The sequence below is a fragment of the Neophocaena asiaeorientalis genome, unplaced genomic scaffold, assembly GCF_003031525.2.
Source record: "Neophocaena asiaeorientalis asiaeorientalis breed wild unplaced genomic scaffold, Neophocaena_asiaeorientalis_V1.1 scaffold77, whole genome shotgun sequence".
Taxonomy (NCBI): Eukaryota; Metazoa; Chordata; class Mammalia; order Artiodactyla; family Phocoenidae; genus Neophocaena; species Neophocaena asiaeorientalis.
In genome coordinates, this window is record NW_020174645.1 from 10,317,900 (window position 1) to 10,340,841 (window position 22,942).

A 22,942-nucleotide genomic window follows, 5' to 3' on the forward strand; every position below is an offset into this window, starting at 1 on the left:
CACCTGCTTATCCTTCGGGTCTTGACTTAGAAGTCAAATACTCTGGGTCAGGCGCCTCTTCTGTGTGCTTCCACAGCCCCCTACACACTGCCAACGTCCCGTGTTATGGCACCCGGCACATAGGAGATATTCAATAAACATGTGTTGAATGAACGAATGAATGAATGAATGAGTGAATTGTGCATGCTCATCAAGAGGCAGGATAATCAAACAGTTATGGGCGTGGTTTCAAAGGCCGGACTGCCAGGCTTTGACTCCTGGCTCCAGCTTACTGGCTCTGTGGTCTTCGACAACTTAGTTAACCTCTCTGTGCCTCAGTTTCCTCATCTGTAAAATGGGGATGATGTTGCTTGGAACATAGCAAGTGCTCATTGAATGCTAGTTTTCAGTAGTTGTCCTTCAGAGTTCCCTGTGATTTCTGTCCTAGGCTTAACCTGATTTAATCCTAGTTCACAGTTCCCTGCCAGCCTGAGCACCTCCAGGCTGATGAGACGTGGACCCTGCCTCCTTTCTGACTTCATCTCCTTGTACTCATCCTCACTCATCCACTCCAGCCACACTGGCCTCCTTGCTGGTCCTTTGAACTGAGCAAACTCATCCCTACCTCAGGGTCTTTGCACTTGCCTCTTTCCCCTCCACTTTGTCACCATTACCTCCCTCTATATTATATTCTTATCACCATCGAAATTATATCATCCACATATTAGTTTACTTATTATTTACCACAGCTTCTCCCAAAATGATGCTCCAGAAGGACAAGGATCCTGACTGCCTTGTTCACCTCAGTGTCCCCAATGCCTAACGGCGTCTAGCACATAGTAGGTGCTCAGTAAATACAATTTGAATGTGTGAATGCCCTGCCTCAAGGTCACTGCCCACTGCTGTACTCTTTGGCCTGAGTGACGCAACATTGTCTCATCTTCCCCCCTCCGTCGCTCGGCCGTTGCGTCAGGGTGTTTCTGCTGCCTGTCCCTTAGAGTGGCTCGTGCTTGTCTGACGCACAAGCACACCTCTGCCCAGGCAGGTAGACAACCACTCAGAAACACCCAAGACAGAATATGATCCTTATCGATGAAGTTCAGAATGGATGGGCCAACATTTGTCAGCCCAGGCTTATCCCCGCTCACCTACTGGACAGTTTGCTTACAGAGGTGAAGGTAAATGGAGCACTGAAGACATTCAAGATGGAGAGAACAGGGGCTTCCCTGGTAGCACAGTGGTTGGGAGTCCGCCTGCCGATGCAGGTGACACGGGTTAAGTAAGCGCAAAGGCCTGAGGCAGGGACATATTTGGCCTTTTTGAAAAGCAGAAACCTGAAATCGGGGGAAAGTATTCTATGCTTCAAACCTTTCTCACATAAACTTTTTGTTTTCCCAGTACTTGCCCGGAATGGTGAGTTCGGGCTATGGCAGGAAGGCCCAGAAATCCAAGTAACTTGACCCAGCCTCAGGTTTGATTCCTCCGCCCTGAGGGCTGTTATCATTTGAAGACACTGACAGTGTTCTTTCAGTCACTTATTCATTCCACAAACTTTCATTAAGTCCCTGCTAATGTGCCAGGCCCTGTGCTAGACTCCAGAGAGACCACCTTTGAGTTCCTGACCCCTCTCCCCAGAAGAGAACCTGAAACATTCTTCCACGGTGCCTCCTTCTGCACAGGTAGAGGGACCAAGTTCCCAGCTACCTTGTATGTGTCCATCCCAGAGAGTCACGGACAGTTGGTGACTGGCGACAGATTCCAGGAAGAGCATCACCTCTCCCCATCCCAATGGAAACAATCTTCCAGTGCCCTCAAATGCATAATATTTCATCTTTTTTCTCTCCTCCAGCCCCCTGCCTCGGGAAAACAGTCTCCCATAAAGAATGGCAGCCCCTCCAAGTGCCCTCGTTTCCTCAAGGTCAAGAACTGGGAGACCGATGTGGTTCTCTCTGACACCCTCCACCTTAAGAGCACGTTGGTGAGTACCCCAGCAAGGGGGAGACCAGGGTTTCTCAACCCTAGCAATATCCACACGTGGGACTGGGTAATTCTTGTCGTGGGGACCAACCTGTGCATTATAGGATGTTGAGCATCACCCCTGACCTGTGCCAGCCAGATGCCAGTACCCCCCCACACCAAGTTGTGACAACCAAATATGTCTTCAGACATTGCCAGATGTCCCCTGGGTGGGAAATTCACCCCCATTTGAGAACCACTGGTGGATACTTACTTGTGCAAATGCTTTTTATTTGTGTCCCCTTGTACTCAAAAGGGGAGTTGCTGGTTCTAAGTGCATTCTTTTTCTCTCACACAGTCCGACCACTGATGGAGTTTTGGACAAACCCTTCTTGGTTTTCAGTCTGTCCTCTAAATTTTATATATTTTTCAGTCAATCAACCAATCTGTTATTTTACATTGTTCTGGAAAATGGGCCTCTTGGAGGAATGTTGTATCAGTTAGCTATCGGAGTGTAACAGACTTCCCCCAAAATTAGTGACCTAAAACAACCACCACTTATAATTTTCCAAAAGTCTACAGATAGGCTGTGTGGTTCTGCTGATCTCATGCTACTGCGATCATCTGAGGGGTCAGCTCTCGGCAGGCTGGTCTAGGATGGCCCTGGCTGGGATAACTCAGCTCTGCTCCATGCGGCCTCTCATCTTCCAGCAAGCTAGCTTGGTCTCCTTCACATGCTGGTTGCAGTGTCCTGAGAGAATGAGCAGAAATGTGTAAGATCTCTTGAGGTCGAGACTCAGAATGGGCACAGTGTCACTTCTGCCATATTCTGTTGGCCCAAACCAGCCCAGATTCAAAAGGAGAGGGAAGAGGCTTTACCTCTTGATGAGAATTGCTGTAAAGTCACATAGCAAAGGCTGTGAATACAGGGAGGGGAGGAATTAGGGCTGTGTTCTGCAATCAACATCCCACAGACACATTCTGCCTCCTGTTCCCCAATCACTCTACTAGCTCCTTCTTGATCAACATGGGATCAAAACATATTGGGGGAGTCAGCACCAATGGTTCTGCTTCCCAGGGAGTGACAGTCACAAAGCCCCTCTCCCCCCAGTTAAGTAGAGCAAACACATTCAGGACCTTAAAGTGATGCTTGCCCTTTCCTTACCTGGGCTGATAACCAGGTCCAACAGTGATTAGAAGCTGGTATGTGAGAAATCCGCTTTGGGAATTAAAGCCGGGGAAGCTCCACCATGAATGTCAGATCCAGGTCCACAGCCCTACACGTGCCACAGTTGGGTGAAATGAAGTAATAGCCCAAATCTCTTTTCCTTCCAGGGAACGGGATGCACCGAGCACATCTGTATGGGGTCCATCATGCTTCCTTCTCAGCAAATACGAAGGCCTGAAGACGTCCGCACAAAAGACCAGCTCTTCCCTCTTGCCAAAGAGTTTATTGATCAGTACTACTCGTCAATTAAAAGGCAAGTTCATGTCTACACTGGGAAGACCGGGTACTGGGTACAAAGACTTCAGGTCCAAATGTGCAGACAGTTGAACCAAGACCTGAGCATAAGGCCTCTGACTGCCATGCACAGAGGTCAAAAACCGGTGGGCCAAGGGCCAGATCTGGCCCCTAGAAGTGTTTTTGTTTAGCCTGCAAAGTATTGCTTAAATTTGAAACTTTTCAAGCAATTCCACGCCTGGGTATATTCCCTAAAGAAACTCTCACACTTGTTCACAAGAAGGCCTGCATAAGAATGTTCACTGAAACATTGTTAGAATAGGGAAAAAAATTAAAGAGCCAACTGGAAACAATCCCAACTCCATTGATAGGAGAATGTGTAAGTAAACTGTGGCATTTTCTGTAATGGAATACTATACAGCTGTAAACATGAACAGGTTAAAACTCTGCATGTTCATGGAAATGAAGCTCCTACATAACTTTGAGCAAAGGAAGAAAAGGACAGGCTGTAGAAGGATACGTTCAGGACAGCCCCATTTACATAAACTTTTTAAACATGCAGAAAAATACTATACGTGATTTAGGGGATAGATACACAAGTGGCAAAAATATAAACAAAAACATGAGAATGCTAAATGCCACATTCAAAACAGCTGTCACTCCTGGAAAGCAAGTGGGCCACAGTGCAGAGTAGTCCCCAAGGAACTATAATATATTTTCTTATTTATTTATCATCTCTTAGGCTTGGGACATGGGTATTCATTACATTATTCTCTATACCTTTTTGTAAGCCTGAACGTTTTCATAAGAATTTTTTAACTTTCTAAAATTCAGTTTATTGCCACCATTTAAAAATTAGAAGAGTTGCCTTTAAAAATCAGATTTCCAGTTTCTCTTGAAAGAAGATCTGGCAGTACCAGGCCCCCATTCCTATCAGACTACAGCAGGCTAGAGCAGAGTTGGGGCCGCCCCTTTGGACCAGGCGTAGGCTCACCTGTTTGCCGCAGCCCCCATCCAGCCAGTTCAGTCCTTTGTACACTGCCGGGCCTTTGCAGGCATTTGAGTTTGCCAGTCTCTGCTTTATGTTGAAACTGTTGTGTCCAGATATCAATCCAGACTCTGTGGCTTCTGGCCTCCTGTAATAGCTCACTCCTTCCACCAACCTCTGATTTAGTAGAGAGGGTGATGCTCCCATGTCTCTTCTCTCTTCCCTCAGATTCGGCTCCAAAGCTCATATGGAGAGGCTGGAAGAGGTGAGCAAAGAGATCGAAACCACCAGCACCTACCAGCTCAAGGACACAGAGCTCATCTACGGGGCCAAGCATGCCTGGAGGAATGCCTCCCGCTGCGTCGGCCGGATCCAGTGGTCCAAGTTGCAGGTGAGCAGTCAGGCTCAGATACTATGAAGAGCCCTTTGGTGGGGTTGCCGGGGGAGGAATGAGCTTTAAAAAGGGTCAGCTCCTAGCAAGGGCACTTGGTGGCTGTGGTGAGCTCTCAGATGGTGATCGTGGGGTCCCACATTCTCAGATCACGACTGAATCTGGCTTATATCTTATTTAGCCCAAACAATCTTTTTAAAAAATTGAATCTGATGTCTCTAGGTAGGGCTTATACTCTCCAGTTTACTACAGACCCCTCTTGCCCCTTTTGTCTTATACCTCCTCTCTTTCCCTATTTCATTATTTTTAAGTCCCTAATCTCTAGGAACCTCATAGGAGATACAGGCAGCCCATTTAAAGTCCCTCCTCTGCTCAGCATCTCTTTCCTACGTTCACTTACAGTCCATGCCTACTTTTAGGGGATTTTTCCTGGTTTGATTGGCCATAGTTATTAGTTATTAGAAAAAAAAGATAAAACCCAGCCCGGGGCTCAGTGATGAGATGCTCACTACTCCAGGAGCGCAGCAGCCGGGGCGGGCTCTGGGCGCTCCTCCATTGGGAGGGCTGCCCTGGGTGTGATGAATGGGGAAGAAGGAGGTGATCACTCCCACGATATACCCTTTGCAGGTGTTCGACGCCCGCGACTGCACCACGGCTCACGGGATGTTCAACTACATCTGTAACCATATCAAGTATGCCACCAACAAAGGGAACCTCAGGTGAGCTGACCCGCTTAGGGGAGTGGAGTCTGATGTCCTCCCATTGTTGACCCTTGGGTCTGGCGTTCACCCCCCTGTGAAGGAAATGCTCCCCCTCTTTTCCCGGGGACAGGTGTCGAGCCGAGAGAGGTAGCCTGGCATCCTCGTTCTAACCAGCATGTGCCTTCTCTCCCGGGAGAAACAGACTCCCGTGTGGTTTGCAAGACTACAGCGACCAGGATCGTGTTTATCCCACAGTTCGATATCACCCACGGAGGAAACAGGAAGGGATGTTTCAGATTCCCAGGAATAGGAAAATCCCATTGCCGGTGGTGACCTGCTTTTACCAGCTCCTGCTCTGTTGCCTGGAGCCGCCTCTGAGGCTCCCTGGGTTTAAAAGGCAATTTCTCTTCCCGCTGCTGTGGGGACCACCGTTTCTGGTTCCACCAAGCTGAGCCGCACCTGGGACTCCTCTTGCCCCCCGCGAAGAACAAAGCCACAGGATACAGGCCAAGGCAGGAAGGCGCCAATGTGAGCTGGCGGCTTCCACACTGGCAAGTCTCAGCTGGGAGAGGAGCAGCTAGAAGGAAACAGCTGGGGCCCCCGCAGACAGGCGCTGACAGTTGTTAATCCTACTCCCTCAGTCCTGACCCTGCATCTGTTCCCAGCAGCTGAGGACCAGCCCCATCTTGGGGCCATGCAGGACCACTGCAGGGATATTCCCACAAGCCCTCAGGCTACACTGAGCTCATCCCCAAAGTGACCTATTGGCATTAAGCATGGGCTTTCTTGGACAAGTCTCTTCCTTGAGAAGGAAATGGTGTTTGCCAGCTGAGCCCACCAATAGGAAAAGACCCTGTAATTTAAGCCCAGGGCCTGCTTGGGAAATTAGTATTCAGATCTTTTTCCTAAAAGACCTCACCCCTCAGAAAACAATAAAGAGCCCTCCTGCATATCCTAACATTAAAGGAGGGCCCAGTCAAGGTCTTGGCCTCAAGGAGCTTATGGGTTATTTTGGTAGTTTTCAAATGGTGCTGTGATGGGGTAATATGGGGCGGGGATCGCCACAGGGTAGGCAGTGCACCTTTACTTTTTTCAATTCTGTATTGGGGGGGCGGGTCTAAATGAGATATTCTATTGATGAAATGTTTGGCTAATTTTTTTTTTTTTTACAAGTTTGAAACTACACATCTGGACACGAGGAGAGGCCATAAGAGAATGTATACCATGTATAGAAACTATCTAAGCATCAAGGAGGAAGGTGGACAAGGGAGATGAAGGGAGGGAGAGAGATGTAATTCAAACAGTACGGGGCATTAGACTTGCCATTTTGCGATATTATGCTTAGCAGGATTGGGAGATGGGAGGTGTAAACCTGTTCCATGTCTTCCATTGGGCTCGTTCCCACACACAGGGTGAGCATCCCACCCTGTGTGTTTGGAGTTTCTAAACACACTTTTAAAATATATATAAACAAACGCAAACAGGCTTTATCTGCTACTCAACCAAAGAAACAGCCGTGTGGTTTAATGCTGGAGGGAAATTTTACTCACAGTTTTACTCAGTCTGTGTTCATCTCCAATATGGCACCTTCGCTAAGAGATTTTTAAGAGCACCTTTGGCTCTATATGACTTCCGCCTTCAGCCTGGGTCCTAGACTCACCCCGAGGTGTGACACACCACCCCCTGCAGTATTAAATGCAATATCGTCTTGTGCAGACAGTATGACCTAAATGTGCTCAAGAGGAGGCCCTGGGAACTAGATAAGACAGGGGATGCTGTGTGGAGAAAGCAAATTTGAATCGGGCCTTGAAATTGGGTACATGACAGCAGAAACAGACTCCAACCAAGGGAGCAGCAGGGCAGGATTCCAGGGGCAGGATGTGAATGGGAGCAGATCTGTGAGCTTTGGGTTGGACCTATGATGTCATCCCCATGTTGACACAAGCCAGGATGTGGTTTCCATAGCCTAGGATTTGGTCTGTGGATGGAACTGATGGGCCCAGGTAACAGGAGCTCCTGGAAGGAGATAATATCAAACCACTTCGTGAAAAAATTACTCTCCTTTCCATTTGTTCCAATCCTTCTGATGGTACCAAAGAGGATAAGGCATCATTATAACACCTCTCCAAAACGCCGATTTCCCTTTTTTGATTTTTGTTTTTCTTCGGTACGCGGGCCTCTCACTGTTGTGGCCTCTCCCGTTGCGGAGCACAGGCTCCGGACGTGCAGGCTCAGCGGCCATGGCTCACGGGCCCAGCCGCTGCGAGGCACGTGGGATCCTCCCGGACCGGGGCACGAACCCGTGTCCCCTGCGTCGGCAGGCGGACTCTCAACCACTGTGCCACCAGGGAAGCCCTGGTTTCCCTTTTAACAGAAAGGAAGCAGGGCTCCAGTGAGGTGCCTTCCGTAGGCAGCCACATCTTTCTACAATTTAATAACAGTACACGGTCTCACGGTTGCCTATTTAGGTGGGCAAGGCCAGGGGCGATCTTCAGTTTTCTTTCAAAGTAAATAAATATGAGTACAAATGGAAGTTGATTTCTTATTAATCGTACGTCTGTAGACTTTGCTGTGGTACAGGGCGTGAGCAAATGGGACAATAAATAATGATGGTGGTAAAAGAAAGACTAAAACTGGGAATCCGTGGTGAGCTCTTAAAAGGAAACAGGATCTGATGTTTTTTTCCCTGAGGATTACCTGCTGCAAAAGAACTTTCTGGAAAACTGGCGCAAGTCAAGCTTGTTTGAAAGTCTCCAGTTAGAGAAGCATTCTCTTTCCTTCAGTGAGCTGGCACCAGGCCTCCTATCCTCCACCCTTCCTCACCCAGCGGTCCAGTGGAGAGACAGAGCAAGGTCCCTCCCCTTCCAACAGCTGCACCGTGGGCCCTAAGCCTTGTGCACTCGTTGGCCTGGGCGACACTTTTTCCAGTATGTCCCCAAAGTGCAAGCCCAGCCCTGGTGCCAAACGTCCCCCTCTCTCCGCCACAGATCTGCCATCACCATATTTCCCCAGAGGACCGACGGCAAGCATGACTTTCGAGTCTGGAACTCCCAGCTCATCCGCTATGCTGGCTACAAGCAGCCTGACGGCTCCATCCTGGGGGATCCAGCCAACGTGGAGCTCACAGAGGTGCGTGCCCCCACTCCTCCCCCAGCTGGTCTCTCATCCTCCTAAACTGTCTTTATCCACAGACTTTTCTTAGTTTAATATTATCGTAGGGAGAGTGGTCGGTGAGGTACAGCTTACTCATCTCCAGAGCTCCTGCTCTGTTTGCCTCTAGTCCTGCTGGTTCTGCTAGCCCTGCTGGTCATTTGGTCATTTGGTCATCTTCAGGCCATTACCTTGCCCGACCCTCGTGATGGGAACTATTGCCCCATTTCACAGGTGAGTAGACTGAGTCTCACCAAGGCCAAACACATTATCCAAGGCCACTAAAGGAGCAGAGGAAAAGCTAGAAGTACAGTTCCAATCTCCTGCCTTCCCCTGGGAGGAGAGGAACTGACACGTGGAAGCCACGTCTGGCATCATCTTTTCTGAGTTGGGTAATATGTCAGACTCATACCCTTCATTCATTCATTCATTTCCTTGTACAACATTTCTACCTACCCAACCCCTCTCTGGACAGACTGGACTCTCCAGTACCACCACGGTTGCTGGCAGCCCAAGTCAGTTCATAAAAGCCACTAGGAACACGAATACCACCTTCTCCCCATCCAGGGCTCCTTCCAGGTGGTGGTGTGGACAGATAGCACAGGTAAGGCCTGGAAGCTTCCACCAGCTATGCCCACAGGAGACATAATAGGCAGAGCCCACGCCTGGAATATCTCACACACACAGACCTGGTACCTCCTTTATTTGCCACCCACTCAGCCGCCATTCTGCTTGATCTTTGTTCTTTCCTCAAACCCCCCTCAAACTCCACCGCACGAGGGAGCTGCTTAGGCCAAGGGCTACCCCACACCCTCATGGCTGCTGACTTCATTTGAAGTGGCTTTTCTTATTAAAATATTATTATCCTGGGGAGGGGGCTATAACCAGGGCGACCAGGAGTCAGACCTGTGTCTTTTAGCCTCAGCCAGACTCTCTGCTCCACTTGGCTGACCTCTCACTGTATACTTGGCTGACCCTGTCCTTGTGGCCGCCGGAACAGAAACACCATGGCCTCTCCCTCTCCTTCTGTCTCCAGAATCCTCACTGACACAACATGTTCTAAACCCACGCTTCTGTGCTTCCTCTGTCTACTAACTCAGCAGAAAGGGTCACCCCAAACATAACCACAGAATTGTAACTTTCAAAACCCCTCACCCAGTACGGCAGCCACTGGCTGCATGTAGCTAGTGACCACTTGAAATGTGGCGAGTCCAAACTGAGACATGCCCTAAGTGTAAATAACACGGTCTCAGAGACAGAGAACAAAAAAAGAGTGGAAAAGATCTCATTAGTAATTTGTATCTTGATTACCTATTGAAAAATAATATTGTAGATAATATCGGGCTAATCTATTTATATTTGTTAATAAATTAATACATTTATTGTATTAATAAGTATGGTTAATTTTATGTTAAACATCTTTAAATATATTAATAATTTATTTAATAATTTATTATTAAACAGTTGGTGTTTAATTAGGTTATATATTATAAATTTTTATATTTTATTGGATTAATAAATGAATTACATATTTAATTTTAATGTCAAATATCCTATTAATATATTAATATTATTACTATTAATATATTAATATATGCCATATATAATAATATATTAATACATAATGATATTAATATTTGATATAGTAATGCTTTTAGCACAGTATTCATAAATTACTGTTACTATAATTAATTACTATTACTATAATTAATATCGTGCTATAATTCATAATTATTTAATTTTTTTTTTTTTTTGCGGTACGCGGGCCTCTCACTGCTGTGTCCTCTCCCGTTGCGGAGCACAGGCTCCGGACGCGCAGGCTCAGCGGCCATGGCTCACGGGCCCAGCCGCTCCGCGGCATGTGGGATCTTCCCGGATCGGGGCACGAACCCGTGTCCCCTGCATCAGCAGGCGGACTCTCAACCACTGCGCCACCAGGGAAGCCCCATAATTATTTAATTTAATTAAATATTATTGAAATTAAAACTTTTGTAAATGATATATTACTTAAATTATGTTCCCTGGGTTTTGCTCTGGGTTTGTTTTTTTTTAATTTTTAGAATGTGGCTGCTAGAAAATTTTAAATTACTATGTGGCTCACTTTATATTTCGATAGGATAGCTGCTCTAACAGATGCATTTTATGTGGTCATTCTGAGAGATCTGCCCTCATCAAATCTGGTAGATTTTCTTCATGTCTTAGGCACCGGATGCAAACACTTCCGGAGCAAGTGCGTAGGCGTGCCCAGCCCTGTGCGAGGGCACCACAGATGCAAGAGTCAGTTCAGCCCTTGCTCCCGGAGTTCCCAGTTGGCAGGGAAGACCTGGAAAACATAACCAAGTGAGGGGCTGGAGGACACGTTTGCTTTCTGTCCCGTGGGACCACAGACAGTTATACTAGTTACGTGATGATGGCAGGGAGAACTTCATAAAGAAGGTGGCCATGACCCAGAGCCTCCAGGGGGGCTGCTGGCGGGCTTGCACTGGGACCTCTGCCCCTCCCCCCATTGCTGTTGTGTCTGGAGGGTCTGGGGCATGGTGGCCTGACCTGGCGGGTCTGGTTGCAGATCTGCATCCAGCAGGGCTGGAAACCCCCAAGAAGCCGCTTCGATGTCCTGCCACTCCTGCTCCAGGCCAACGGCAATGACCCTGAGCTCTTCCAGATTCCTCCAGAGCTGGTGCTGGAAGTGCCCATCAGGCACCCCAAGTAAGAGGGACTGGCATGGGGTGGGTGAGGGTGGTTGGATTTACCCAGTGCCCCTCTCTACCCAACCCTGCACCCCCGGCTCTCTCTCCAGCCCAGACAGAGGCTGAAAGGGGGTCTTGGCTCCTACCCTCATCATGGGCCAGGGCAAGGTGGGCTCCCTCAACATCAATAATTCCTCCTTCACCAGCCTAGGGACCACCATCTTTTCTGAATCAAAATCTCCCTCCTTATAAGTCAGATAGAGAAAGACAAATACTGTATGATATCACTTATATGTAGACTCTAAAAAATACAACAAACTAGTGAATATAACAAAAAAGAAACAGACTCACAGATATAGAGAATAAACTAGTGGTTCCCAGAGGGGAGAGGGGCAATATAGGGGTAGGGGATTAAGAGGTACAAACTATTATGTATAAAATAAATAAACCTCAAGGAGATATAGTAAAACATAGGGAAGATAACCAGTATTTTATAATAACTATAAATGGAGGATAACCTTTAAAAATTGTCAATCACTATATTGTACACCTGTAACTTATATAATATTGTACAGCAACTGTACTTCAATTACAAAAAAGAAAATCTCCCTCCTTACCCCACTCCTAAGGCATCAACCTGGACCTGCCCTTTTTCCAACCCTAAGGGCTGAAAGAGCAGAAGCCCCTCCTGTGTCGTTGTGGGCACAAATTTTAAATAGAGGGAGCCATTTAAAACCCTATGTGACCTGACGCAGCTCAAGGTCAAAAGCAGTTTGGGGCCAGGATGGGGCTATGAGGGCTGTGGCCAGCAGCACAAATAGAATTTACACTTTTTGAGAGTAAAGAAACTCCACAGTAAGACCCTGGCCTCAGGGGCAAAATTGATGGGGGAAGCACCAAAAAAAAAAAAAAATCAATCATCAAGATAAATAGTATTTTAATGTAATATTTTTTAAAATAAAAATTAACTTTTTAAATATATCAAAACTTTAAACAAAGACCAGGTCAGGGCTGAAATTAGGGGAAAACAAGTGAGGCGAGTTAGGGCAAGGTGGGGAGCTTGTCTTTAAAGTTGTTTTTGTTTTTTTTTTTTCTTGCGGTACGCGGGCCTCTCACTGCTGTGGCCTCTCCCGTTGCGGAGCACAGGCTCCGGACGCGCAGGTTCAGCGGGCATGGCTCACGGGCCCAGCCGCTCCGCGGCATGTGGGTTCTTCCCGGACCAGGGCACGAACCCGTGTCCCCTGCATCGGCAGGCAGACTCTCAACCACTGCGCCACCAGGGAAGCCCTATTTAAAGTTTTGATATTTTGTTCGTCGTGGATTTTTTTTTGCATTAATTTTGATTTTTTTAAAAAACATTGAATTAATTTGGAATATTGTGTAAATAAATTAATAGTATTGATATTGATCCCTGGGTTTGTTGGTGCCCCCTTAAATTTTGCACCCAAGGCTAGTGCCTTACTTGCCTCACCCTAGTCCAGGCCCTGGAGAGGGAGCAAGTGTCCTGAGGCTCCTGACACTGCCCAATATCTGGGAACTTACCCAGTCTCCCTGGTGAAACTTGGCCTTCATTCATTCATTCATTCATTCACTCATTTGATACTATTTATTATTCCCAGTCTGGGCCAGGCACTGTGCTGGGTTTTGTAGATGACTTGGTCCCTGCCTCCATGGTGCTTTCAGTCTCAAGGAGGAGATCAGTTACCCAAATAACCACTTAATTCCAATAAAGTGCTGCAAAATAAATTTTATGGTACCTAGAGGCATAAAGCTTCCTGACCCAACCCAGATCAGGCATAAGGGAAGGCTTCCCAGAGTCAATAGCATTTTAGCTGAGAATGAAAGGTGGGTAAGAGCTGAACAGGCACAGAAGGAAAAGAGAAGGAAGGAACTGCCGTGCAAAGGTCCTGAGGTCAGAAGGAGCTCAGCAATGCTCACTTTCTCCTGGATTCACCTTCAGGGTGGGTTTAGGAGATAAACAGCAGCCCAAGGCAATGGTTCCCAGGCCTGGATGTCCATCCAAATCACCTGAGAAACATGTTAAAGTGCATGTTCTCAGGCCCCAGCTGTGGAAGCTGTGATCCCACAGGTCTCACATCAGCCCAGGAATTAGATTCTGGCGTAGTCAGTTCCAGTCACTCACTGGCATTTCAGCGTCCCCAGACTAAGGATATCCCGCCTGAGTGTCTTCCCATGAGGCTCCTGCCCCATGGTGAGCTGGGCTTTGTTGCTCTCTGCAGGTTGGAGTGGTTCAAGGACCTTGGGCTGAAGTGGTACGGCCTCCCCGCTGTGTCAAACATGCTCCTGGAGATCGGCGGCCTGGAGTTCAGCGCCTGTCCCTTCAGTGGCTGGTACATGGGCACAGAGATTGGCGTCCGCGACTACTGTGACAGCTCCCGATACAACATCCTGGAGGTGAAGTCCCTTCTTGGTCATCATGATGCAGAAGCAGAAGGCAAAGGGGATGGGCTCAGCTGTCCTTTCCCATAGCTGAGCTTTGGGGCTTGGAAACTAGAAGAGGTTAAAACAGAATCTGCAATTCTGGGGATGCCCCCTGGCCTTTCTGAAGCCTTCCGTGGCATTAAGAGTATGTGTACTACAAAAAAAAACAAAAAAAGAGAAGAGTACGTGTACTATGTGCTCGGCAGCACTCCAAGCACCTTGCGTGTATTAGGTGCTCATTTAATCCTTACCACAACCTCCAGGTGTGGTAATTCCCCTTTCACAGATGAGGAAACTGAGGCCTTTGGGAGGGTTAAAATGAGGACGAGCTCAAGATCATACAGCTAGGGAGTGGCAGAGCTGGGATGTGAACCCAGTCTGGCTTTCTTTTCTTCCCCCCCCCCCCCCCCCCGGCAGTCTGGCTTTATGATCCGAGTTCATACGCATTCTACTGCACTGCCTGTCAGTGTCAAGCCTTGTTAGAAGGTTTTGAGAACGACCCATGAACATGGGACATTTTTGGTCTCTTTTCTTAAAAAACAAGGCTTGACAGTGATTCCCCACCATGTACATTTCTGGGTGGAGGTTCTGATTCTCTCCAGGGCTGAGTCATACTGATCTACAAAAGAGTGCTGAGGCGGACTGCTCCCTGGAGCTCTACTTTGGTGAAAGCGTCAGGATTGCTGTGGTTTTGTCAGCAAATGTTGTCTGGAACCACAGTCTGCTGTGATTGGCCTTGTTTCAAAAGAGGACACTGAGAAACAGAAGTTAAATGCTGAGCCTACGTCACACAGTAAATAAAGCACAGGGCAAAATTCGAACTCGGAAACAAGCGTTAGGTTTATATTGTTAAAATCCACGGGTGTTCACCTGGGTGGACCTTAGGGGCATTATGCTAAGTGAGATAAATCAGACAGAGAAAGACAAATACTACGTGATCTCACGTATATGTGGAATCTAAAAAAGCCAAACTCCCCAAAACAGAGAGTAGAGTGGTGATTACCAGGGGCTGGGGAGGCGGGGCAGGAGAACTGGGGAAGATGTTGTGGAGGTGTACAAACCTGCAAGTAGCAGGTAAATAATTCCTGGAGATTTAATGCACAGCGTAGTGACTATGCTCAACGATGATACTGTTATAAATTTCAGAGCTGCTAAGAGACTAGATCTTAATTGTTCTCACCACAAAAAAGAAATGGTAATGATGCGATTGGATGAAGGTGTTAACTAACCCTACAGCGGTAATCATATTGCAATATATAAATGTATCAAACCAATATCTCTCACACCTGAAATACACATAATATTATATGTCAGTTTTATCTCAATTTTTAAAAATTCCATGGGTGCTGGCCTGGAAAACAGAACCAGGGGTCCTCAGCCTCGCCACACACTGGAATTACCTAGGGAGTTTTGTTATGCTGGGGTCCCACTCCCCAGAATTTGGATGAAAGTGCTCCAGGGTGGAGCCCGGGCACCAGTAATTTTCAAAGCTCCCCAGAAGATTCTACTGGGAAGCCACTGATTTATACAAACTCCTGGCAGGAAAGGAAAAAACATTTCCAGGCAATTTCCAGAAATGTGGCTCAAGTAATATTTGGGAATTTTTAAAGTCATATATATATATTTTTGCACTTTCTTGCAACTAATTTCTATTCTTTTAACCAAAATAATGCTGTAGAAGTAACAGTAGCAGCATGACTGGCTGTACACACTCTCTTCTTTTATAAAATAACTCAAGTTTTATATGTATTTGTGTAAAGCAGCGAATTTCTTACTCTCTGTGTTTGTATCATCGCTAAAATACCCCAAACAGACCCTAACACCTCAGCCTCAAAAGAGTAAATTAATGTCTGCTTTCGTGATCCCTGCTTACATTTCAATTGCAAAGAGTAGTCACTGGGTAACTTAAATGAGACACGCTCCCACCCCAGCCTTCCAGTTCTAACTGCCATTATGTACAAATGTTGACATCTGGGGCTGGGAAGTGATTTACCCAAACTTGAGAAATTGTCACATTTTAACCCCATAATGAGACCTGGGTTCCCACAAGTGACTAGAATTGACAGAGGAAGTGAGAAGCCAGGCTCTAATTAATGGATGTGCTATTGGTTCTTCCCTACTCCTGACATCAGCTTAGCTGGAGCTGTAACCTAAATGTCAGTTGTTTTCTCCAAGTAGTTTTGCTAAAGGAATCTGCTGGCTGGGGAGCCGCTCCCAGGTCTTGGGCGTTACGCATCTCCCTGGGCTCCAGCCCCGAGGCCGACTGGCTCTGTGGCCTGTGAGCAAGTCTCTGCAGCTCTCTGAGCCTCAGTTTCCTCATCTGTCAAGTGGAGTAGGCAGGCATCCCCATGAATTCAAAATACCCATGACCTAGATTCTAGGCAGTAGCCATTCTGGAGATGGACCAGGATGAGTGGAGAGCTTTTCCTACTAGAAAGCAGCTCATGTCACTCCCAGACCCACATCTCTCCGTAAAGTCCCCCAAAGACCCTCCTCATCATATTTGGAACAAAATCCTCACTCCTTAGAACATCTAGCGTAACCAGTCCTGCATCTCTCTCTCACCAACTCCCCCTGGCTCCCTACCCTCCAAATACACTGACCTTTCTGTACCTCAGCGCAAGCCTGATCCCACCCCAGGGTCTTTGCATATGCTGTTCTCTCTGCATAGAACATTCCCTCCCAAGATTTACAAACGTCTTGCTTCTTCTTATCATTTGGGACTCACCTGTGTGCCACCTCTGCAGTGGTCCTTCCCTGACTATCCTGGTTCAATTCTTCCTGCCCCCATATCCCTCTTTATCCCATTTCCTCACCTTATTTTCTTCCTAGGAATTAGCACTTATCACAATATTAACTATTTCTCTCCCCCTCTAGAAGGTAAGCTCAATAATAAAAGGTCCAGCCAAGTCCCTCTAGACTCTTGATGCTACCAGTGGGTCCTCAATAAAAAAAAAAAAATTTGAGTAAGTGAATTAGTCTGCATATGAGTTGATGAATTAATTAAGAATTTCATTGGTGACTCTAGCCCTTTCCCTCTTTAGTCTGAAATCCAGAGGTGCCCCAGCCTATGAGTCTGTGTTTCCTTCCCCTTTCAGGAAGTGGCCAAGAAGATGAACTTGGACATGAGGAAGACATCCTCCCTGTGGAAGGACCAGGCGCTGGTGGAGATCAACATCGCAGTGCTGTACAGCTTCCAGGTAGTGCCAGGGCACACCTCCTGGCTGCCAAGCCTCAAAGGGGAACTAAAACCTTTCAGAGTCTCGGGGCAGAAGGTCAAGAGCCCAGCTTCCAGGAACCATCCTTGCAGGGATCTGCCTACCAGTGAAGCGTACTTCCCATCATGCATGCCTTTCTCCCCATGATGGATCTTGGGTGGGGACCATTTGAGAAAGAGGCAAAAAGATAGGGGTTTTGTGACTTGATGCTTATGATTTTTTTTTTTTTTTTCCGGTACGCGGGCCTCTCACTGTCGTGGCCTCTCCCATTGCAGAGCACAGGCTCCGGATGTGCAGGCTCAGCAGCCATGGCTCACGGGCCCAGCCGCTCCGCAGCATGTGGGATCCTCCCAGACCGGGGCACGAACCCATGTCCCCTGCATCGGCAGGCGGACTCTCAACCACTGCACCACCAGGGAAGCCCTGCTTATGATTTTTTAGAATTGAAATGACAAACATCTGGGACTTCCCTGGTGGTCCAGTGGTTAAGACCCCACACTTCCACCGCAGGGGGCATGGGTTCCATCCCTGGTAGGGAAACTAAAATCCTGCAGGACGCGTGGCGTGGCCAAAAAAAAAAAAAAAAAGAAATGGCAAGCATCATCTGTGTCTTGCCACTTCTCAGGCATTCAGACTTTCACCTAACAGAAACAAATACTCATCGTCATGATCAGAAGCATACGTCCCCCAATGCATGTGGCTCCGTGATAAAGGCTATTATATACAGTATGATAGCTTTAAAAATTATCGGCTAAACCATGACACTTTTGAGAGCAAATGGGGGGCACCACTAATAATTGTAACAGTACAAAGACATAATCTGGGATTCTCCTGGGCAAACCAGGAGGCCCACAGAATAGAGGTCACTCTCTATAGTAGAGACCAGCTCTGTCCTCTGAGGGTGATGGTTTGGGAAGCTAGACCCTTATAGACATACATGGGAGGCATCCACAGGCAGTAGAATGAACATATCAAATCATGTATAGACATGAATATAAACCATAGGTCCCCATGTCAGGAATAGGGAGACTGGGTATACTGGGGAATGTATATCCCAGGGAAGAGACCAGTTGAGATGGGATGAGGGAGAAGGAAGCCCCCTCCCTTCCCTCTCTACCGTGGAGGCGTGAAGTTTTAGGAATTGTTGAAAATGAAGGAGGGCTTTGGTGGACTGGTACGAAGATTGGCGAGCCAGAGGCAGCAGAGGTGTGAGTGAGATGAATGATTGGAAAAGAAAAGTGCAGGAAAGGGACAGAGTTTTGTGGGCAGAAAGGGAAGACACTGCCTGGGCAAGGTGAGAATCCAAGCCAGCCGACTACAACGGGCCCTGCGGCTGGGTTACGCGGACATTCAGTCCACCCAGCTCTGCTGTGATTGACTTGTTTTCATTTTAATAAACTCATCCTTATTACTTAAAATTGTTTATTTTAAGAGGATGTTGTGTCACCATCATAAATGGAGAGCCAGTACCATTTGCCATAAATAGAAGAGAATTGTAAATTTAAATAAATATATAAACAAATACACACGGGGAAACAACACAAAGTTGTTGGATTCTAGTTGCCTGAGCTTCCTCTCTCATTAAAAAAAGAGAGAGAGAAGGAGGAAGGACAGAGGAAGATTGGTAAGAGAGGTGTTTCTCTTGGGTCTAATCAGGATTGAAAGAACAATGCAGAGAATGACCTGCCTAGCATTATCTCCAGGACCAGCCTTTGGGAAACACTGCTCTATGGGCAGGGGAGTCCCAAAATACCCCAGCTGCTCTTTCCTCCTGACTCCTTGTCCCCTCTCCTCCCACAGAGTGACAAAGTGACCATCGTTGACCACCACTCTGCCACCGAGTCCTTCATTAAGCACATGGAGAATGAATACCACTGCCGGGGAGGCTGCCCCGCTGACTGGGTGTGGATCGTGCCCCCCATGTCTGGCAGCATCACCCCTGTCTTCCACCAAGAGATGCTCAACTACCGACTCACCCCCTCCTTCGAATACCAGGTCCTGCCCCTCCCCACCTCTTTCGTGCTAAGTCTTCAATATCCGGTGTATGCGTTATGATTAGAGCACGTCTCAACTCAAACTTGCGTTTCGGATGCTCGAGTGTGGCCACCATGTTGAACAGCACAGCTCAAGCTGAAAGATGAATGGAGATGAAATGAGTAGTCCGGGGTCACGAGGAGAGTGTCTGAGAGGGGTTCTGAGGGATGAGTGGGAAGGTCTAGCCAGACAGTACAGGGAGGCTGGACCAGCCACTCTGTGTCAGGACCCCTGGGGTCGCCACTGACAGAATCGTTCCCTTCAAGGGCTAAGGGTTGGATGTAGCTGGACAACCACAAGCCCCCAGGGGGCCCCGAGCAACTCCCAAGAGGAGCCAGGGTCCCTCACTGCAGTGACCATAGTCCTCTCTTCCCAGCCTGACCCTTGGAACACCCACATCTGGAAAGGTACCAACGGGACCCCCACAAAGCGGCGAGCCATTGGCTTCAAGAAGCTGGCAGAGTAAGTCTCCTAAAGTAGGTGGGGATGGGGGATGGATGTGCCCCCGCATTCAGAGAGCCCCAACAAAGAAGGCTGGAAACATGCTTGCACCTCTGCCCTCTTGTGTGACATGATTTCTCCATTTTCTCCAACCCCCTCATCCCTCCTTTGCCTCCGAGTCTGGGATGCAAACATCACCATGACTCTTCTCCTTCCCAACCTCACTTTCCTCCCCCCACTTTCCTAAATTCTTGTCCTGGAGACAGTGTTGTGTTGATAAACCAGCTCTCCAATTAGTAAAGTTGGCCATAATAATGATAACAGATTTGTAACCTTTGACAATTTCCGTGGTGTAAATACTCCCACTGTGGCCAATTTCAAGCTCTCAACAGGAAGTCACTGAAGCCAGAGTCTGGAGGAGCTAGGACAAGCTGGCTCCAGCCCACCACTGCCTAGAGAGTCCTCTCGCCCAGGGCTGGGTCTCATTTCACTCGCTTATTCACTCATTCAGCCAACAAATGGATACTAAGTGCCTACTCTGGGCTCCAGAGATGCCATGATGAGCCAGATAATGTGGTCCCGCCCTCATGAAGCTCACAGCTACCACCAAGGAACGATTCATGGGGCCATAAAATAGACGTCAGCCAGTTTGGGAGGTCAAGAGGGGCTTCCCGCAGGAGATGACAATTGAGCTGAAGAATGAAATGAATAAGACTTCACTGAGAAAAGGAGGGAGGGAAGCGGGTTAGGGACCAAGGCTTTTGAAGAGTAATTGTCCTGAAGAACTCGTGGTCAGCCAGGGGACCGTCTGACAAGTGGGGTGGGGTTGACAGATGGTTTAATGGGGATGCCAGCTTTCTGTCTAAAGATAGAGAACTCCCTGATCCACTCAGCAGAGACCCTCTATTTGGAGCTCACTTTTTGGCAGAGGGGCTAGTATGCACCGAGCTACTTAGTCACTTTCCTCAGCCCCTCGGGTCCAGCTCTCAACAGGTGACTGGTAGATCTTGCAGGGACTGAAACCTAGATCCTGCCTCCACTAATATGGTCCACAGGATCTCTCCCTTCTCTCCCTCCCTCCCCTTTCTCCTTCCACCTAACTTTATCTGCAGCCAAGCAAGAATGCATCAGCAGCCATTCTTTCCCCAACAAGAGCATCACAAATTCTCAGGGACAGCAGCCTTTGGCTTCAGTTCAGTTCAAACTGTTTCTGAGGGAAGAAGGGAGGGAAAAATCTAAAGAATTAATTGCGCTGTTAAGTTCGGGGTAGAAACAATGAGAGTTAATTATAGATGCTTTTGTACAATCCGGATCATTCAAAGGGAACCCTCCAGGCACTTTTTATTCTCTTCTGTTTCTCCCCCTTTAGCTCCGCAGCGTGGGTGGTTTCCCTGATTCTAAAAAATGATGAATTTACCACCGATAATCCCCAGGTGGGGGTAACTAGCAATTTGTCTACTCTGAGATTCCTAGTTAGAACAGGGATGCTTGCACGAAAGGTGAGCCCAGGCATTCATAGATGGGAAGGAAGAAACACTGGTTCTGAATTCTCCATTTAACTAGAAAGAGCCTCGACTTGACATTTAAACTCCCCAGGGCTTTGGTGGTAGCAGTATGTTTAAAATCCATTCCTTCTTTTGATAGATACGTATTTAGTGCCTGTTAAGTTTCAGCCTCTGCAAGACCCTGGATGTGCATGGCTGCTTCAACCAGACTTGGTCCTTCCTTTGTGGATTTATGAACCTCTGAAATCCCTTCTAGCTCAATACCTGCTGATTTATTAGTGATTCGTTCTCTCTCTCTCTCTCTCCCCACCCTCTCCCTCTGTCTCCCTCTCTCTCTCTCTCTCACACACACACACACACACACGCACGCACACGCTCACACACACACATGCACACACACACGCACGTAAGCCCCATGACAGCCATTTCTCTGTGTTTCCATTCCTATAACAATGCCTGGCACATAGCTAGGCACTCAACAAACACTTGATGAATGAACAAATGAGTGAGGGAATGACTCATCATCTTTTGGGGCAATGCTTGGCAAACCAAGGTTCTCAAGACCGGGATCAATTAATCAAGTAACAAACTAATAAAACTAACCATGTTAGCTCATGACCAGTTGGTCTGGAGTGACTTAAGAAAGGGATCAATATGGCACCTAAACTTACACTTTGAGTATCCCTGAAGCCATCAAAGATTAGGAGAGAAAGTTCATGGATCATGGTTCTTGCCCAAAAGTCCCAGCGTGTCATCCTCCCTCCTTTCTGCATTTCCCATTTTCCTCTCCATCCTCTCCCCTCCAGAGCCGTCAAGTTCTCAGCCAAGCTGATGGGACAAGCCATGGCCAAGAGGGTCAAGGCTACCATCCTGTACGCCACAGAGACGGGCAAATCGCAGGCTTATGCCAAAACCCTGTGTGAGATCTTCAAACATGCCTTTGACGCCAAGGTGGGTAGGGGGCGGTGCCAGCTCTCTGACCCTTCATGGTAAAGTTGGGGAGGGGAGAGAAGGAATTCAGCAAAGAAGAATCCTTTGAGAATGGGTGATAGCACATCTGAAGATGCCCATCAACTCACTCACGCACATTTGCATATGTTTCAGCGGACTCTGATGCTTCTCTCCCTGGGAACCCTCCAGGAGTCCGGGAATTATAACCCCCATCCCAAGAGCAAGATATTAGAAAGTTTATGAAAGACAATTCTGGAGTCAGTCTGGGAAGCTCGGCCTTTAATACAATTCAGTGGGTTTCTTTGCTGCAGGAATTCTCAGAACCTTTAATCTGCACATATGTGTTATCATTCCCAAAAGAGGAGAGGAGAGAATATAAATGTTTCCCAAAGATGTTTGCTTATGGATCACTTCCTTTTTTTTTTTTTTTTTTTTTTTTTTTTGCGGTACGCGGGCCTCTCACCGCTGTGGCCTCTCCCGTCGCGGAGCACACGCTCCGGACACGCAGGCTCCAGACGCGCAGGCCCAGCGGCCATGGCCCACGGGCCCCGTCGCTCCGCGGCATGCGGGATCCTCCCGGACTGGGGCACGAACCCGCGTCCCCTGCGTCGGCAGGTGGACTCCCAACCACTGCGCCACCAAGGAAGCCCGGATCACTTACTTTTAAAGAGCATCTCAGGAGACTAGCCTTCCCTAGAACCTACTTTGAGAAATGTTGCTCAAGTAATGCTAAGATATAGGGCAAAACAATCTTTCCTTAAGGCGGGTATCTCAGACCTGTTTGGCCCAGGTCCTCCACACTGCTGGATGGAGGATTAGAAAGGAAGCGGAGCAGACAATTGGTCAAATCCAGCTGGGTCATTCCCAGCCTAAATGTGATCAAGAAGATTCCAGCATCCTTTGGTTGTAAGAAGCCCAGGAGTCTTAATCAAGATCTGTCTTTACGGGAGCTTCCCTGGTAGTGCAGTGGTTGAGAGTCCGCCGGCCGATACAGGGAATGTGGGTTCGTGCCCTGGTCCGGGAGGATCCCACATGCC

At 47.8% G+C, this 22,942-nt stretch overlaps 1 protein-coding gene across 1 annotated transcript in view; it reads left to right on the top strand.

Moving 5' to 3' along the window:
- The window catches only part of NOS1 (nitric oxide synthase 1), a 165,895-nt gene that overhangs the window by 110,884 nt on the left and 32,069 nt on the right, over window positions 1–22,942 (top strand). The window contains exons 4-14 of the mRNA XM_024758553.1: window positions 1,829–1,957; window positions 3,271–3,416; window positions 4,614–4,776; window positions 5,404–5,495; window positions 8,465–8,606; window positions 11,194–11,333; window positions 13,555–13,729; window positions 16,855–16,956; window positions 18,775–18,969; window positions 19,385–19,470; window positions 21,761–21,905. Coding sequence (XP_024614321.1) covers window positions 1,829–1,957; window positions 3,271–3,416; window positions 4,614–4,776; window positions 5,404–5,495; window positions 8,465–8,606; window positions 11,194–11,333; window positions 13,555–13,729; window positions 16,855–16,956; window positions 18,775–18,969; window positions 19,385–19,470; window positions 21,761–21,905 — 1,515 coding nt within the window. The remainder of the gene's footprint in view (window positions 1–1,828; window positions 1,958–3,270; window positions 3,417–4,613; window positions 4,777–5,403; window positions 5,496–8,464; window positions 8,607–11,193; window positions 11,334–13,554; window positions 13,730–16,854; window positions 16,957–18,774; window positions 18,970–19,384; window positions 19,471–21,760; window positions 21,906–22,942) is intronic.